The following is a 19,721-nucleotide window of genomic DNA, read 5'->3' as shown; positions in this document are numbered from 1 at the left end:
TACTGTGTATGCCCTCACATAATCTCCAAGAACCTGAAGGTGGAGGGAAATTTCTAAGAACTCTTGTTTTTTAGGAACTCTAGAAGAATGGAGGTCAGTTTGTGGTATTGTGGAATGAGTGTTCAGACCTCCGTCTGTAGACATACCTGCCTCTCCGGCTCCAAGATCTGTGGATGCAGCTTTCTTAGCTTGTCTACGTCCTCGGTTGCCATGCCTGCCGCCAGACTGGCCCTAGGAAACCAGGAGTAGTTGCAAGCTAAGTTATGATATTAGAAAACATAGCACCTAAACAAACTTTGGGCTTTGTACTTGAGCATAAATTAAACCATTTTCAGGCTGGATTCTGCCTTGTAGCATTGGGCCTCTGCTGTTAACTGAGACTTCCCCCACAGACTGTCATAAGCAGTGGTGCTGTGTCTGCAGCTACACTCGTCTTCTGTTTCAGGAGCGAAGCAACACTCAGCTGACTGGCTGCCACCTTGTCCCCGGTCCTTTCCTGCACTGGTCTAGTACTAATAAGTATCAGCAGCTGGCTGAGGTATTCACAGAACTCAGCCAGTGCAGACAGCTGGCTCCAGTACCTCTGACATCCTTGGAAAGAGTTATGGTGTTCAGCAACAAAGCCTGTGGAGTAGGAACTGCCTGTCATACCTGTTGGTGTGGAATGTGTCCATGCAGAAGAGTAGGAGGGTTGTACTGCAGGGGCTGGCCAAGCATCGGATACCTGGCATCTCCTGAAAGTCATTAAAAACACTTTTCATGGTTTGTTCCTTCTTCTTGGCTGTAATGTACTTACCAGAGTTTGCTAAACTGTTCAGAAAGAAGATAAACACAGAAAACATGTTTGGTGGGAAACAAGTATAGTAATAAATGTACTTTAACTTTTTGTGTGTTTGTATGTGTGTACAAGCAAAATAAATTGTGGTGGCTATGTGGAAGCCAGTGGAATTAGCTTCTCCTTCTACCATGGGAATCCTGGGGATTGAACTTAGGGTCATTAGAATTGGTGGCAAGTTCTTAAACTGCTGAGCCATCATATCTAAAAACCAAGCTGGCCTCGAACTCAGAGATTTGCCTGCCTCTGTCTCCCTAGCACTAGAATTAAAAGCATATGTCACCACTGCCTGGTTTACTTTTTTTTTTTTTTTTTAAATGGAAAAGGTTCCTTAACTTCTTCCTCAGGTCAGTGTAAACTTGTGTAGATGAAGGACTGTCAACAGGATTGTGAAAGAGGGTCGAGTGATAGGGATGAGATGGAGAAACTGCACTGTATTCTTTGAAACTATGCATTTACTTTAAAAAAATTTTTTTTTCCTAGGGTTTTACTAACTAGGTAGCTCTGGCTGGCCTTAAGCTTAAGAGATGACATTAAAGGTATACACCACAAATGGCCAACTCATTTTTAGTTCTGGGTATGTCTCTGTGCACATGAGTGCAGGTGGCTGAGGGGGCTCTATTCCCTAGAGACAGAGTCAGAGGTGGTTATGAGCTGCCCAATCTGGGTGCTGGGAACCAAAACCAGCACCTCAACAAGGGCAGTATTCACTCTGAACCAAGGAGCCACCTCTCTAGCCCCATCATTTACTTAAAAACAAAGTCCATCGACTTATTTATTTATTATTTACTGAGTGTGTGGGCATGCCCCCCCCCCCCTTAAAAAAAAAAAGTGTGGAGATAGAGGACACTCTGAAGGAGTCAGTTCTTTCCTTCCACCACGTGGATTCTGGGAATCAAACTAAGCTTGTCAGGTTTGGCAGAAACTCAAGTTTCCTTATAAATGAGCCATTTTGCCATAACTGTAATTGTGTGCATGTGTATCTCTATGTGTGGGTATGTACACAGGAGAGCAGGTGTCCCAGGAGGTCACACGTGCTGGATTCCCTCGGAATTAGAATCACAGGCAGTTGTGAACTTTTTGATCTGAATGTTTGGAACCAAACTGATATTCTGGAAGAGCAATCTGTGCTTTAACCATTGAGACATCTTTCCATTTATGTTTCAATCACACCAGTGTATTATTTATTATAAAATAAATTTTAAGCCAGGTGTGGTTATCCACACCTTTAATCTCAACATTTGGGGAGGCAGAGACAAGTTGATTGTTGGGCGTTCAATGGAAGCATACAAAAACAATTAAAAAACAAAACAAAACAAAACAAAACCAAGGGCTGGTAGGTCTGGAGAGATGGCTCAGGGATTAAGAGCACTGGCTTCTCTTCCTGAGGATCCAGGTTTAATTCCCAGCTCCCAACTATCTGTCATTCCAATTCCAGGGAATGACATTCTCATACAGGCATATAAAGCTGGCAAAATACGAATGCACAATAAATAAAATAAAAACAAAAAACAGAGGCTAGAGAGATGACTCAGCAGTTAACAGGACAGGGCTAGCTTCTTTTCCAGAGGGCCTAGGTTCTATCACCAGCACCCACGTGTTGGCTCACACCCATCTCTAACTCCAGTACTAAGGGATCCCACTCCCTTTTCCGGCCTTCCTAGTCACCACAGATATATGTGGTACATAGACATACATATAGGCAAAACACCCATACACGTGAAATAGTATTAAATATATAAATTGACAAGTATTAAATATATAAATTTACAAATGTACTTACAAGATACATTAAGTTCATAACCATGCTCATAAAATATTATAATGGATAAATTAAAAAAAAAGATTTTAATAGGGTAGAAAATACAAATCATCCTATCATTCTCATATTTTTGGTGTGCATACTTTTAAGTTTTTGTTGTATTACACAAGTGTGCTCATTTTTATTGTGTGTAAAACTTTTAAAAGTGAGATAGAATTAACATATAATAAAAACGGATACTTGAAGTGTTGTGCTTGATGAATTCAGACAGTAGTAAGTCTATGTAACCATGACTACAAAGAGAGCAAAGGATACTTGCATTCTTCAAAGAACTTCCCTCTATTTCCCTACCATTTGCTTCTACATCTCATTCCCACCTACAGATTAGATGAACTTGCTGTAGACAGGGTTTCTCTGTGTAGCCTTGGCTTGTAGACCAGACTGGCCTCGAATTCACTTCCTCTGCTTCTGGGGTGCTAGGATTAAAGGTGTGCACTACTACACCCGGCTTAGGTTTTTGTTTAAAAATAATTAGATTTATATATGTAGCTTCCTTTGTTCACTTATTTGTTTTTAAAAAGATATTGACTTCCTGTGTACTCCACGAGACCCATGATTTCCTGTTTAAGTAGTATTTTTATGTACATAATACATTTTGGGTGATATGTAATTGAGTCATGTCCAGTTTGGTGTATCATAAAATTAAGTTTCTGTAAATGGTCTTTTTTTTTTTTTTTCCCTTAAAGTTTCTCAAGACAGGGTTTCTCTATATAGCCTTGGCTGTCCTGGACTCACTTTGTGGACCAGGCTGGCCTCGAACTCAGTGATCCACCTGCCTCTATCTCCCAAGTGCTGGGATTAAAAGCGTGTGCCACCATGCCTGTTTTTTTGTTTTTGTTTTTTGTTTTTTTTGGGAGACAGGGTTTCTCTTTGTACCCTTGGCTGTCCTGGTCTCGCTTTGTAGACCCGGCTGGCCTCGAACTCACAGTGATCCACATGCTTCTTCCTCCAGAGTGTTTTGATTAAAGGCATGCACTTGAATGAGACTGTGAATACAATTGTATTTTCCTTCTAGCTAGGGGTGGAATGGCTGGGTGTGGCAAGAGACTAACAAGAATCCTCCTCCACTTTCTCCAAAGTGCCTTTATTCTTTTACACCCTCACCACCAATGTGAAAACACTTGCTTCTCTGTATCTTCAACTTTTGGTGTTGACAGCCCTTTTTGTCATAGTTACTCTAGTGGACATAAAATAATAACTCATTCTTGTTTTAATATAAAATTACTGTAGTTATTGATTATGTTCATGGGTATATTGGCTTTTCAAATGTCTGAACAACCTGTTTTACAAAAGCATATTGTGAATGTCTTATTTAATATTTCTTTTTAGAAAAAAATGATGTGCAGAGGCCAGAAGAGGGTGTTGGATACCGTGCCCTGGAGGTATGGGTGGCTATGTGGGTGCTAGGAAATGAACTCAGTGTCTTCTGTATACACATGTGCCTTCTCTCCAGCCCCATAATTTATTCTTTAAATTATGCCTCTGGGAACTAGAGCACAGAGGGTTCAGCGGTTAAGAGCATTTGTTGCTTTTCTAGAGTTTGGTTCCCAACACCTGTGACAGGCAGCTCAAACCATCTGTAGCTCCAGCTCTGGGGACTCTTGATACCTCTGGTTTCTGTGATTACCTGTACTCACACGCACAAACCCACACACAAACACATACATTTATACATTATTTAAAACAAAACAAAATTTTCTTGTTGTTTTCTTTTTGGTTTTTCAAGATAGGGATTCTCTGTGTAGCTTTGGTTGTCCTGAACCTCAATCTATAGACCAGGCTGGCTTTGAACTCAGAGATCCGCCTACTTCTGCCTCCCAAGGGCTGGGATTAAGAATTTTTCTTCCACAAAAATGAAGTTTTAAAGCATGACTCTAATATAGAAGCAGAATACCTAATTGCGAAGCTATAGTGTATCTATTTCTTTCTGATGGACATTTAGGTTATTTCTCTTTTCTTTTCCTCCTCCTCCTCCTCTTTGATTAGAGGTAAATGAAATGATTTCCATAGGATTTTATAATTATCCACATACCTATCTGTTCCTCTAAGTAGATTGAGGCACAGTGACAACAGGAATTTTCTTTATTTACAGAGCAGGGACACAGAAACTTTGTATAAATGCTTACTGAATCTATTTCTTTTTTCTTTCTTTCTTTTTTATTCCTTTGGTTTTTTGAGACAGAGTCACTCTGTGTGTAGCCTTGACTGTCCTGGACTCACTCTGTAGACCAAGCTGGCCTTGAACTCACAGAGATCTGTCTGCCTCTGCCTCTGGAGTGCTGAGATTGAAGACATGTACCACCACAGCCAGCTGAATCTATTTCTTAATAAATAAACTATAAACACAGAACAAATATTAAACATTGTGTACTGCTACTATGAAAGAATGTATTATAATTCAAATGTCTAATTAAGCATTAGTACCAAGCCTGACAACATAAGTTTGATCCCTGGAACTAACATGGTAGAAGGAGAGAACCAATTCCTGCAAGCTATCTCCTGACTTTCACACATATGTACACACTCATACAAAATAAATAAATGTATGCAGTTACACAGAGAAGAGTGACGGGTGTCATCAGGATTGCTTACAGTTCTCTGAAACTATGACCAGTTTCATGAACACTTACCCTGCCCAGGAACAAAAGGTCTAGCAAACTGGGACATGATGGAAACCGGTGGTCCTGAGGGACGGATGGTCTTTAGGGTGGACAGCTGCGCTGGTGCCGGTGACTGCACTGGTGAAATGATGGGGCTGCTGAGCTGAGGGCTGTGCTGCAATCACAGTACAGGGGAAATTAAGTCACACCTGGAGCAGGCTGTTGGAAAATTTCATTCTGGACAGTTTTTATTCATTGAATTATAAATTGATATAAGAAGTTAAGTCATTCTGAAATGAATAATGAATAAATGAATAATACACATCATTACTATAAAAATGAAAATAGATGATATTTTTGAAATCTACTTTGTAAATTTGCATTAATGTTGCTGCTTTTTTTGTTTTTGTTTTTTGTTTTTCGAGACAGGGTGTCTCTGTGTAGCCTTGGCTATCCTGGAATCGTTTTGTAGACCAGGCTGGCCTGAAACTCACTGCGATCTGCCTGCCTCTGCCTCCCAAGTGCTGGGATTAAAGGTGTGCGCCACCACATCCAGCACAATGTTGCTGATTTTACAAGAAGAATATACACCTATCTCATTCCTTTCTAAATTAAATGTTTACAAAATTTCATTTCAAAATAATTTAATCCTTGGAAAATAGTCACAAATATAATGCAAAGGATTCCCAAGTTTCCTAAACAGTGCTAAAATTTATTTTTCTTTGGGGCAGTCTTACTGTGTAGGCCCCTGGCTGGCCTCAAATTCACTGCTGGTCTTCTCAATTCTGGGTATAATGGTACATGACTGGAAACCCAGGCCACAACATTCTCTAATACAAATCACAGGATCATTAAAACTAAGCCATCAATAATACAATGCTATGACCCAAACTACAGAGTTCTTCAGATTTTGACAAATGTTCCAATAATGTCCTTTGTAACAGAAGAGCAGCAGTAACATCCCTTTTATTTCTAGAATGTAGACTAGGATCAAAACTGCTCCGAGCTAGAGCTACTGTGCCGTTTCAGCACTCTGATCTGGTACAACTTCTTTTTCAGACTCTGATATCTTAGAAGACCCATTTCTAAAGGTAATTTTGAAGATCAGTTATTTTCACTATTGTTTCTCTCCCACCCCCTCCCAGATAGGGGCTATAGACCAAGTTGCCTCAGCATCCTAAAAGCGGAAATTACAGGCATGCATTACCACATTGTGCCTGGCCTGCTGTACCATTTTTTTACTGGATAAAATTCCAAAAGTGGATTTGTATCAGGCTTTGTACCTTGTCTGTTTTGAAAAATGGGAAAATGTCATCAACTGACATTCCAAAAAGTGCCGTACCAATTTTTACTACAACCCACAAACTCTTTACGAGAACTTGTAACGAGGCATGTTTGCCAGAATATTAAGTTATGTCTCATTGATCTTTCCCAATATGAAATAGTAAGCACTTGCAGGTAGACACACGCGTCTGCGCATATGCGCGCGCGTGCGCGCGCACACACACACACACACATAGCAAGCTGCCAAATCAAATAAACAGTTTTATTGTTTAACAAACTATAGTTTGTTTGCAAACCTATACATAAATGGTTTTTTCAGTTATGATTTTATTGCATATAGTGAAAATATTCTCCTACTTTATCTTTTAAAAAGTCCTAACATGGGGCTGGAAAATGGCTCAGCAGTTAAGAATATTTGGTGTTCTATTGTAGAAGACCCAGGTTTAGTTCTCAGTACCCACTGGTTTATACTTTCTCTGACCCATGTGGTGTACACACAAACATGCCAGCAAAACACTCATAATACTCATACACATAAAATCAAATAAATAAATAAATAAAATTAAAAGAAGAAAACACTCTATCTAGGTGTTACGTGTATGATTTTAGCACTTTGGAGGCAAAGGCAAAAAAATTCAAGGCTAGCCTGGCATGCACTGTGAGTTCCAGGCCAGTTATTACACAGCAATAACCTGTTTCAAAACAAATAAAGGGTATTGTAAGAGAGAAAGATCAAGTCATATATAAAAGCAGGACCATCAGAATGGTCCCTGATCTACAGAGGAACACTTTACTCTGAAGAGAAGATTAACATAGCCGAGATGGCAAGAGTAATAAATAAGCATTTCCAGAACAGCTGTTAATTGAAAGAGGTCTATGCCTTTAATCCTAGCACTCAGGAGGCAGAGGCAGGTGGATTGCTGTGAGTTTGAGGCCAGCCTGGTCTATAAGACTAAGACTATACAGAGAAACCTTGTCTTGGGAAAAAAAAAAAAAAAAAAAAAAAAAAAAAAAAAAAAAAGAGAGAGAGAAAAAGAAAGAAAAAAAATCACTACAACAAAATAACAGGAATTAATAAACACTGTTCAATAATAACTTTCAGTATCTGTGGCAACTGGCATCCTGAAGAGGGTGAGGGAGATGGAATCATCAACCCATGACACAGACTCAGAAGACAGATTGCTTTACTGCACAGCCACAAGCATTTTATACAGCCTTTGGACCAATGGGGAGTTGACACAAGCTCTGGGGTAGCCAACCATCCCATTGTAACTATGGGGAGGTGCCAGGCCTGCTGTGCAGACCCTGGAAGCAGCCACCACCCTTTCTGGGCCCATTCTGTTGCTCTTCTAGTTTGCTGGGATCCTCTGTGTCACATGGTATGCCAGCTGACAGGGGCACTTGTGCTATAGAGCAGTACAGAAACCTCACTCACCGTCCACCAGGCCTCACTCAGGGCCCAAAGCACCTACAAGTATCTATTTATATTCGTTCATTGATTTATTGATTTATTCATTCATTCTGGTTTTTCAAGACAGGGTTTCTCTGTGTAATAGCTCTGCCCTAGAACTCGCTATGCAGACCACGCTGGCCTCAAACTAATAGAGAGCCTCCTGCTCTGCCTCCTAAGTGCTGGGATAAAAGGCAGGTGTCACCACCTCCTTCTCAGTTTCAGTGGTTATCAATTCTCCAAGAAAAGAGACACAGACTAACAGACTGGAATAAAAAACAGGACCCATTTTTTTCCCATCTCCAAGGAATACACCTCACCATCAACAACAGACACAAACTTAGGGTGAAGGATGGAACTAAGACGCAAGAAGGTGTAGCTATTCTAATATCTGCCAAAGTAGATTCCAAATCATAATTAGTAGGGAAGGACTTTTATAGCTATTACAGGAAAAATCCACCAGAAGATATGACAATTATAAACATTTATGCACCTGATTTCAGAAAAGAGATATTAGATCCAAGCCTCAGACTGATCCCAACACAGCAATAGCAACTTAATACCTGATACTCAGCAATAGACATAGATCATAGATCAAATGCATTCACAAAGCTTCCACCCAGACACTAAAACATAGTTTCTGTTCAGCAGCCAGTGTAACTTTCTCCAAAACTGGCCACGTATTAGGATACAAAACAGGACCTCTGGAAGTTTGAATAGACAGTATTCTTAACTTCTGAGCCATCTCTCCAGCCCTTATATTGCTTTCTTGATTTCTCCCTTAACCCAGCTTTCATTCACTAGTGAGTTATGTTTCCATCAGTTTCTATTGCTTTTGATACCCAGTTTTATTCAGTTATTTTAGTTTTCCTAAACTTTTGAGACTTAAGTTCAATTCCCAGCAAATGCATGGTAGCTCACAATCATCTATACTGAGATCTGGTGCCCTTTTCTGGAGTGCAGGTGTACATGCATACTTACTAAATAAATCTTTTAAAAAAGGGCAATTTAAAAATACAGCATATCAAAATAAAAACAGTTCCAAGAAAGAAATTTGTAGCCCTCAGTGCTCATATCAAGAAGTCTTGAGACGGGGTTGGAGAGATGGCTCAGAGGTTAAGAGCAGTGACTGCTCTTCCAGATGTCCTCAGTTCAATTCCCAGCAACCATGTGTCGTTTACAACCATTTATGATATGATCTAAAGCCCTCTTCTGGTGTGCAGGCATACATGCAGGCAGAGCAGTGTATACATAATAAATAATCTTAAAAAAAAAAAAAGAAGTCTTGAGAGATCTCATATTAAATATGAGCCTAAAGGGCTTGCAAAAAACCAAGAACACCATCCAAAAAGAATAGTGGGGGCATTGAAGAGTTAGCCCAGCAGGTAAGAACATGCACCCCTGACCTTGAATTCAGATACCTGCCTGCCTCTGTCTCCAGAGTGCTAGAATTAAAGGTGTGGACCACCAATTAGCTAGGTTCAGGTTTTTTTTTTCCTGTCTTTTGCTCTCATTTTTGATAAAATCACATTTTAGGTGAGCTTGTTTCCTCACATACCACATTAAAAGGTAAATGTTTTATTGGTCTTTCTTTACTGACTGGGACAGTTGATGAGTATAGTGGATTAATAGGATCAACATTATATACCTAATCTGTCTTTTTTAAAGGCCCCATTAACATTCTTACCTAGTGTTTTTAGTATTTGCTACTAATTTTTACTTGTTTTTTGTTGATAGGGTCTCAACAAACTAACTAACAAAGTAGACCCAATAAGGCCAAACTCACCATGTAGCTAAGAATTACTTTAGACTCCTTGTCTTCCTGCCTCAACTCCCAAGAGCTTCCATTATAGGCAACTACCATACCTGGTGTGGTGGTTTATATAAGAATGCTCTCACAGGCTCACACTGCCATGCGTGGTACCTAGTTAATGGGACTGTTGGAAAGGATTAGAAGGTGTGGCCTTGCTGGAGGAGGTGAGCCACCTGAGGCAGGTTTTCAGGTTTCAGAAGCCCACCCCATTCCCAGTTAGCTCTCTGTCTGTCTTGGCCTTGTGAAGGTAAGCTTTCAGCTGCTGTTCCAGCACCATGCTTGCCTACCACAACGCTCCCTGCCATGATGATCATGGACTCTAATCCTTTGGAACCGTAAGCCCCAATAAGTGACTTTTTATAAGTTTCCTTGGTCATTGGTATCTCTTTATAACAATAGAAAAGTAACAAACAATCCTGGTGCTTGATTCTTTTTCTTTGCCAAACTTTCAATTCTTCCACTTCAGCTTTCTGAATGCTGTGAGTTTAAAGGAATGAAGTAGCACGCCTGGCTTTCTTCTGATATTTTTTTTATATCAAATTCATTTTGAATATAAGTAAATTGACAAATAAAAAAGAGGCATGGGGTGGGAGGTGTACCTGTGTAATCATAGTACTTAGGAAGTCAAAGTAAGACCTTATTTTAAAAGTTGGAAAATAAGCAGGGTGGCGCACACTTTTAATCCCAGCCCTCGGGATCCACAGGTGGATCACTGTGAGTTTGAGGGCAGCCTGGTCTATAAAGTGAATCCAGGACAGCCAAGGCTACACAGAGAAACCCTGTCTTGAAAAACCAAAACCAAAAAAACCAAACAGTTGAAAAATAGTATTTGAACAGTGATATAAATGTCTGGAGGTAAAGAATGTTTAAATGTTTCTATTAATCTTATAATGATTTCAAATTCAGTATTAAGCCATGATATGTTATGAAAATGTTGTTTCTAAATAACAAACCAAGCCACATGTAGAGGTTTGTATCTTTAAATCTCAGGGAGACAGGGGCAAGCAGATCAATGTGATTTCTAGGCCAGCCAGGACTACACAGTGAGACCCTGACTCAAAAACAAACAAAGAACAAAATACCTTACCTGGACAATATTATCTATGTTGCTAAATTCTACACACTTTTGCCCTCTCTGGTGGTCACAGTAATATTTGTTTTGTTTCCACTGTGGAGGCGAGTGTGCCCGAGACTGTGGATTGTTCGGTAGGTTGAGCTGCATCATCACCATTCCTCCACCAGGTGGCTGCTGTGGCATAGCTGGAAATCAGGATAATTAGTACACTACAATTAGTGTGTTTTGGTAATTGTTATTTTAGAACACTAGGAAAACAACATTAATTTCACATTCCTGAATTAGTTTTTACAAGTATGTATACAACTCAGATTTAAACTGTGGGCAACCTGCTACATACAAGTGGTGTATATTTAAAACAAAGCCTCTGGAGAAGGGCATAGTGTTGCTTACCTAGAATCCAGCACTTAGGACAATAAGACAGGAGGATTATACATAGGTTAGCCTGGCCTATGTACTGAGAACTTACTTCTAAAATAGATGTTTTCCAAATAAAGGCAATTAAAAAAAAAAAAAAAGATTTATTTATTTATTATGTATAGAATGTTCTGCCTGCAGGCCACAAGAGGGCATCAGATCTCATTATAGATGGTTAGGAGCCACCATGTGGTGGTTGCTGGCAATTGAACTGAGGACCTCTGGAAGAGCAGTCAGTGCTCTTAACCTCTGAGCCATTATCTCTCCAGCCCTAAAGGCAAATTTGGTGAAAGCATATTTACCAAAACTGAGGGAAAGACTGATCACGGTGGTGTATAATTTTAATCCCCAAAGAGGCTACAGATCTCTGTGAGTTCAAGGCCAGCATGGTCCACATGGAGAGTTTCAAGAAAGCCAGGGCTACATTGAGAGATTCTGTCTCAAGAAACTCAAGAAACACTTGTGTGTACCATGGATGAAGCCTAGATTGTCAGGTTTAGGTGGCTAGAGCCTAGACCCACTGAATCATTTCCTGGGTCCCATTTTTAGTAGTAAGTATGTACTTTACCTTACTTCAAGAACATTAAGCTGTGCGAGGCAGGATCTGTACCCTTGTCTTCAGGACTTTGGTTGGCACTGTAGTAATCCTAACGGTAGTTCCAGATTCCTACATATAGAACCCAGCCTGACTGGGCAGGATGGCTCAAGGGTCTCCTCAGCCTCAACTGAAAGTGGCCCAGGCTGGATACAGCCACAGTTAGTCATTTACTGACAATTACTTATTGTTTATCTGTCAATATATCACCACCAGAAAATACAGTATAATGCTAAACACGCGTATAAGACTTTAGAGTAGCAGAAAGCAGCCTAAAAGCCTTTTGAAGACCTGGAGAAACATTTGACAAAGAGAGAATCTGGGGGACAGGCATTCCTAGAAGAAGAAAAAACAGTAAAACAAGTATTTATGATCTAAAAAAGTTTAACATTCAGCACTCAGGAGGCTGAGACAGTAGAACAGCCTTGAATTTGTGGCCAGCCTTAGGTAGAGTGAGTTGTAGGGTAATTTGGCTACACAGAGAGACTCAATTTCAAATGGGGAAAAAGAAAAGGAAAAAGAAAGTGCAGCTGCAGTAAGAAACACGGTTCTGCATAATTGAGCACACATGTATAACTAAGAGGCTTGCTAGTCAGGGAGGGAAAAAAAGGGCAGTCCATTTTGCCTTTTTTTTTTTTTTTTTAAGATTTATTTCTGTGCTATGTGTGTGGTATTTTGTCTGTGTAGATGTGTGTGTTGTATGTGTGTGCACCACATATATGCAGTGCCGTAGGATGACAGAAGAATTGGAGTTACAGCCAGATGTTAGTCACCCTGTGGGTGCTAGCACAGAATCAGGGTCTTCTGAAAGAACAGCAGCCAGTGCTCTTAACTGATGGGTCTTTAAATTCAGAGAATGACATGAAGAAATTTCTGTTTCAGGATAATACTTTTGTAATAATTTTTGTGTTGGGGAAAAGATGAAAGTGAGGGAAACATGAGCAATATACTTAAGAGATTACTGAAAAGACATGAAAAGAAGACTAAAATCAGCACAGTGGGGAAGGAAAGATGCCTCTGGCTGCGAGAAAATGGGTCTTTGTGACACAACAGGGAGAGACAGAAGAGTCATGATTCTCAGACCTGCGCATTGGTAGAGATGAAAAAGGAGGAGGAACATATCAAGTCAGACATGCCTTTGAATTTCTGGGTACAGATGACCAGTAGACAACTGGCTATGTGATTCTGTTTCAGTAGGACCAAGATTTACCAGGTGCCAACAAAAGGTAATAGTTGAATCTTTAGGCTGATTTGATTATCCAGAAAGATCTAGAGATTAATCAATTGAGTAGGAAAAGATCCACAAGATTACTAACTCTACAGAGTCGAGAGAATGAAGGCAGAAGAATGACCCTAGTATTAGAAAAGGAAGGAGTAAGAGGCACATGCCAACCCGACACAACACAGTATATGAGGCATCAGTGTACATGCCAGCACTCTGCCAGCAGAGAACCAGTCACCTATCCTCAAATGCATGAGCCACAACTTCTGCATCAGCCGTCTAGGCATACCTGCACATTGGTGGCCTTGGAGCTGTTGAGAACTGCATGGTGACGTGGTTCGAGGAAACTGTACTTGTTCTGACCCTGGATGTTGTAAGTAACCGACTGCAGAGCTACAGGGTAAAAAACCAAACACAGAAAACAGCACAATGAGATGCACATGGCCAAAGAGTCTTTGAAATAGACATTCTTCCAATTTATTAAATGGATATATTTTACAAATTGTCAGGCCTAATTTAACTTTTCTCTGAATTGTGATCATTCAGTAAAAACCACTTTGTGTTCATAGCACTGACCGAGATACTCAAAACCAATTTCCTAATCCCATCACTGAAATTTTTAGATTACTCTAAATTTATTCTGTAGTGTTCAAATAGTGATTTAAAAATGAAGTCACTAATTTGGAAAATAAAAAGCAGTGCATTTGGAGCTCATGGAACTACAACAAAAGAGAAAGTGAATTTGAAGGAGAGTAGGGAGGGGCATATGGGAGCGCTTGGAGGGAGGAAACAGAAGGGAGAAATTATGCTCTCAAAAAAAGAACGGGAAATTTGACAATTTGACTCCTAAAGATGTTATTTCTTGAAAAACATAGTACACCAGGTGGTGGTAATACACACCTTTAATCTCAACACTTGGGAGGCAGCAGCAGCTGGATCTCTGAATTTGAGGCTAGCCTGATGTACAGAATAAGTTCCAGGATAACCAGGGCTATACAGAAAAACCCTGCCTTGAAAACACACACACACACACACACACACACACACACACACACACACACACACACACACACACACACAATCATTCTGACACATTCTAAGCCATTATGACATATTCTAACAAAATAGGCAATTAACTAAAAATATCAAGTTGTTAAAATATTTTTAAAATAGCGTCTAGACTCAAACTAATATGGGTTTACAATAAATCTTCGAAGTTTTCTCTTTTAGCAAATTCTTTCAGGCTAATGATTTGAAGTTACAGAATAATAATGAACTCACAAATAGTCAGGGATCTTTATTTATCATATTAGCCTGATCAGTATTTATTTAGTCATGCCCCTACTGAGAACTTTCAATAAATATTACTTAATAACTTAAACAATTTCTTAGAATTGTCTCATATAATTGCATTAAAAATACTACTTTGAACTTAAGTATCTAATGAGTTAGGAACTCTAAAGAAACATACACGTCAGAAGACATGATAGATATGATCAGCCAATTCTAGAGACAAGGTTTCCCTGTGTAGCCTTGACTGTCCCGAACTTGCTTTGTAGACCAGGCTGGCATCAAATTCACAGAGATCCCCCTGCCTCTGCCTCCCAGAGTGTTGGGATTATAGGCATGTGCCACTGCACCCAACAGAGACAGGAAACTCTTAAGACACACACAAAACTTACTTACAAAGGATTTATGGGGTATACTCTTCTTACTAGGGAATGAAAAATAATAGTAATAAAAGGTATGAAATGTCATAATGGTTATATATGCATTTACAAAATCTTTAGGGATAAATATGCTGATATGTTCATGAATAAAATAGTATGGTATTTGGGATCTCTGGGAGGATGAGTTGGCTCAGTGGTACAAAGCCCTTGTAGCTTCTGCAAAGAACCTATGTTTGATTCCCAGCATGATGGCTCACAGCTGTCTACAACTCCAGCCCAGGGGATCCAATGCCCTCTTCTGACCTCCAAGGGTAAAAGGCATGCACACGGTGCACGTGCATACATGTAGGCAAACTTGCATACATATAAAATAAGTAAGTTTAAACAAGCAGCAAAACTCTACAGAAGGGATCAAAAGCAGGGGTTAGATGAAAACATATCACTATGTCATGTGTGAGCATGTTGGGTTTCTTTATGTGTGTGTTTACATTTACATGTTTAAAAATGCACAAAGGTAGGGGACGATAACAGTGTGTAGCATTTTTAAAGTTTTGTGTTCAATTTCTGGCAACACACACACACAGATTTATATGCAATTCAGGCTCCAGATTCCTTAACTGGCTTTACTGCCTAAGTGGTAGTAAGCCAGTATTTCAATCAATTGGAAAGAGAAAGGAATTAAAGGCAGGGTTTAATAGTGATTTGAGGGGCTGGAAAATGGCTCAGAGAATAAGAACGTTTGTTGTAAGTTCCTCCCCAAACTTATTTTGCTGTTAATTATGCCTAGAATATGAGTGACCTATAGAAGTAATATAGCTTAAGCAACCATCTGGAGAATCTGTCAGGTTTCCTTGGCCCCTTACCTGATCTTGTTTACATGCTCATGTCTGCTATCTGAGGTCCCCTGATCTCCACTCACGTGTTATGGCCCTTGTGTGCCCCACTATGCTCTCCCCCATGGAATAAATAGCAAATTTACATCTATTAAAGAAACAATGAGATGTTCTGAAAAGACAATCATTTAGCAGTGAAAAGATCATTTTTCTTTTTATTTTATTCATTCAATTAATTGTAATATTTTGTCACTTACTCTGTTATTGCTACAAAAATCACATTGTAGTTGCCACTGCAAGTATGGTAAAGGGTATACTAGTTTGCTCATTAAAAAAAATTTGTGGCAAAAAATTTAACATGAAACCCACCTTAACACTTAACTTACTTCCTTATTTATTTACTTACTTGTTTATTTATTTACCCACCCACCCACCCATCCATCCATCCTTGAGACAGGGTCTTACTCTGTAGCTCAGACTAACTAGAACCATGTAGACCAGGCTGGCCTATTATTCAGAGCTCTGCCTGCCTCTGCTTCCCCAGTGCTGGGATCAGAGGCTTGATCCACCATGACTGCCATCTTCTGGATCTCACTATGCAGCCCTGGCTATCCTGGAATTCACAGAAATCTGCCTGCCTCTGCCTCTTGCCTCCAGAGTGCCTGGATAAAAGAGCGTGTACACACTTATTTTCTTTTTGTAGTGCTGAGATCAAACCCAGGGCTCTGCATATGACTTGCCATTGAGTTTTATCCCTAATCCTAACACCTTAAAAACATTTTTAAAAGATTTATTTTATCTTTTATGTGTATTAATTGTTGGCCTGAATGTTAAGTATATGCACTATGTGTGTGCATGGTACCTAGGGAAGTCAGAAGAGGGCTTCAGATGCCCTGGAACTGAAGTTATAGACAGTTGTGAACCACCTAATGGGTGCTGGGAACCCAATTCAGGTCCTCCACAAGAGCAACTGAGCTACATCTGCAGCCCAAACTCTAACATTATAAAGTATAACATATTATTATTACATATTATTATAACATATTGTTATTGGTAGGCACAGTGTTGTACAGATCTCAAGACTACACTCATCTGGAATATTTGAGGACTTATGTCTTACTACTTTTAAAAAAAAGACTTATTTATTATTTATACAGTATTCTATCTGCATGTGTGCCTGCATGCCAGAAGAAGGCACCAGATCTCATTATAGATGGTTGTGAGCCAACATGTGGTTGTTAGGAACTGAACTCAGGACCTTTGGAAGAACAGACAGTGCTCTTAACCTCTGAGCCATCTCTCCAGCCAGTCTTACTACTTTTTATTCCTTTTTAGGCTAAGTGTTAGGAACTAACTTTTAATAACAAAGGTAAAACTATACCAACCAGTATAAATCACTTCGACAGACTTTTATTACCAACAGTTACATTAAGGATGCTTGAGGAAAACCAAACAGAAAAACAAACAAATAATATAAATATAAATACAGCATTCAAGGAAGGCATAAGGAGGAGGACCAAAAGGCATACTTGGGGGTTACTAGGACACACTCAGGGGTTACTAAGACACACTTGGGGGTTACTAAAGCACACTCAGGAGTTACCGGGACACATCTGGGGGCTACTAAGGCACAACTGGGAGTTACTAGGACACAAAAAGGAGGAAAGAGTGTGCAGAAAAAAAAAGAGATAGGCTTAAAATTGGCTTTATCATCATTTCATAAAGATTCTATAATACAAAGTATTTTCAAAGAATTCTAAAATTAAGATTTCTATGTACATCAGGCTGCCCTATGAGATTAAAAACTACAGGAGATGTGTATTATGCTTTTGAATTTCAGGTTTCAAATGGGAAAATGAAGGGTAAAATAGCAGAAAAATCACTTAAAACAAGTGTTTTGAACAATAGTTCTAAGGTCAAGCATATAGCACAAGTCAGTCAGGAAGAGTTGAGTAATGTCCCAAAGGGGGGAGAAGCCTATTAAGGGTACTCCTGCAGCAGTAACAGGAAGTACACCAGGAAATAATGTGCCAGGCCTTTAATCCCAGCACTTGGGAGGCAAAGGCAGATCCAAGTTTGATAGTGAGTTCCAGTCCAGCCAGGCCTACAAATTACTCTTTCCAAGTTTTATTTGTATTTGTGTATAAGCCAGGTGGAGTTACATGCAACTGTTAGCTGCAAGAAGTAGATGCTGAGAACCAAACTCAGGTCCTCTAGAAGAGTAACAAGTGATCTTAACTGCTGAGATGATTCTCCAGCCCTTACTCTTATTATTTTTAATTATGTCAGTGTAGGTATGTGCATGTGGGTCATGGGGCCAGCGGCATCAGATCCTTGGAAGCTGGATTACAGAATGTTGTGAGCCACCAAGTACTCTTTAACTGCTAAGCCATCTTTCCAGGTTACATTTTCTTTTCTTTCTTTTTTGGTTTTTGGAGACAGGGTTTCTCTGTGTAGCCTTGGCTGTCCTAGACTCGCTTTGTAGACCAGGCTGGCCTCAAACTCACAGTGATCCGCCTGCCTCTGCCTCCCCAGTGCTGGGATTAAAGGTGTGTGCCGCCACACCTGGCTGCCCAGGCTGCATTTTCAAAGATTTAAAATTCACATAAATTTCTATTTTCATTGTGTAAACAGCTTTACCTCAAAGGGGCTGGGATGTTTAGCTTCTACAAGTGTTTAATAATTAGTAGAAAAGGGGCTTGAGAACAGCTCAGCAGTTAAGAGCACATCTGCTCTTGCAGAGGATCCAGGCTCAGTTCCCAGCACCCATGTAGTGGTTCACAACCATCTGTATCTTCAGTTCCAGGGGATCCATATGCCCTCTTCTGTCCTCCCTGGGCCCTGCACACATGTGGTGCACTTACATACATGGAGAAAAACGACATAGACATAAAATAAAAATACATAAATAAAAAATTATTCAATAGCATCATACCTTTTCTGTTTTATAAAAGAAAATGATTTTTAGTAATTTAGTTAAATGTAGCCCTTTGGTCAACTTTATACTTCCTGTGAACAATGGGAAGCTAGCGGAGTAGGTTTTGTAATCACACTCACCTTAAAGTACTTTGCTGGCCAGGTGGAATGACACTGTAGTAGACTGGCATTCCTGCTGTGGGCAGAGACCCTTGATTAGACTGACTAGGGAACACAACAGGCTGTTGGTAAGTCTGATGGGCAATTCCTTGAGAACCTTGAGGCAGTGAAACCTAAAACGTGAAAGACAATTTAAATAGAAAAGTGATTTTTCTAAACCCTGCAGATGTTCATGTCAAGTGCCTATAAATGAGAACGAGCTCACCACAGAACCACCACAATGGTCTATGTGCCCTTGGACCAGCTCTAGTTTTGACTGACTCATATGAATCATAAAATAGGATAAGTGCATTCGATTCTGAAAAACATGATTTATCCTTAAAAAAAGTATTTTTTTTTTTTTTTTGTTTTTTAAAGTGCAGACTTTGCAGGGAGATCATATTTCTTCAAGGTTCAAACAGTCTCAAAACAATTTCTCAGCCTCTACTGATTGACCCAAATCTAGCAAAGACTCTGCTGGAAGACTTTACTCAAAGCCAGACACAAAAGCTTCACTTTACACATCACTACACCAAGCAAAAGGATGGTCATGTGACAAGGAACAGACACCTAATATACCTCAGCCAAAGTTGACAGGACTCAGGGAGGGTATCAGTGAAGCACATTAGGTTATAGCAGAGATTCAGGGCCTCAGTTGTCCAGATGAGGCCCCATCTCCTCACTTTACTAGCTAAAAACCACTGGGCAAATGACTTAACTGCTCTGAGGTCTATCAGTTCCATACCAGAAAAGCTGGAAATGTGTCTCCAGCAGAGGCAAGGAGAGACTGATCTGATCTGAGAGACAAAATCTGAAGGATTTTTTAGCTCAGCAAGCATCTGGGAAATAAAAATTTAATTTTCCATGAGAAACAGGATGGTTTTGCTAAATCTGAACACTCTTCTTCAGTTCTCTTGTTGGGGGATGGTCTAATGTATTTTGATGCTAATTACTGCTTGCTGTCTCTGTGACCCTTTTAATTATTAAAGAGCCATCCCACTTGGGCAGGGCAGAGGAGATAGAGGTGTGG

At 39.8% G+C, this 19,721-nt stretch overlaps 1 protein-coding gene across 9 annotated transcripts in view; it reads right to left on the bottom strand.

Annotated features, from left to right (window-relative positions):
* Positions 1 to 19,721, bottom strand: part of R3hdm1 (R3H domain containing 1) — a 122,204-nt gene that overhangs the window by 1,736 nt on the left and 100,747 nt on the right. For all 9 annotated transcript variants that reach the window (XM_051147305.1, XM_051147309.1, XM_051147312.1 and 6 more), the window contains 6 exons: positions 18,674 to 18,825; positions 13,403 to 13,506; positions 10,892 to 11,064; positions 5,288 to 5,432; positions 652 to 734; positions 147 to 231 (listed from right to left, as the gene is read on the bottom strand). In XM_051147305.1, the coding sequence (XP_051003262.1) occupies positions 147 to 231; positions 652 to 734; positions 5,288 to 5,432; positions 10,892 to 11,064; positions 13,403 to 13,506; positions 18,674 to 18,825 (742 nt within the window). The remainder of the gene's footprint in view (positions 1 to 146; positions 232 to 651; positions 735 to 5,287; positions 5,433 to 10,891; positions 11,065 to 13,402; positions 13,507 to 18,673; positions 18,826 to 19,721) is intronic.

Source organism: Acomys russatus, chromosome 6 (genome assembly GCF_903995435.1).
Source record: "Acomys russatus chromosome 6, mAcoRus1.1, whole genome shotgun sequence".
Lineage (NCBI taxonomy): Eukaryota > Metazoa > Chordata > Mammalia > Rodentia > Muridae > Acomys > Acomys russatus.
This window is presented reverse-complemented; position numbering and strand designations above follow the sequence as displayed.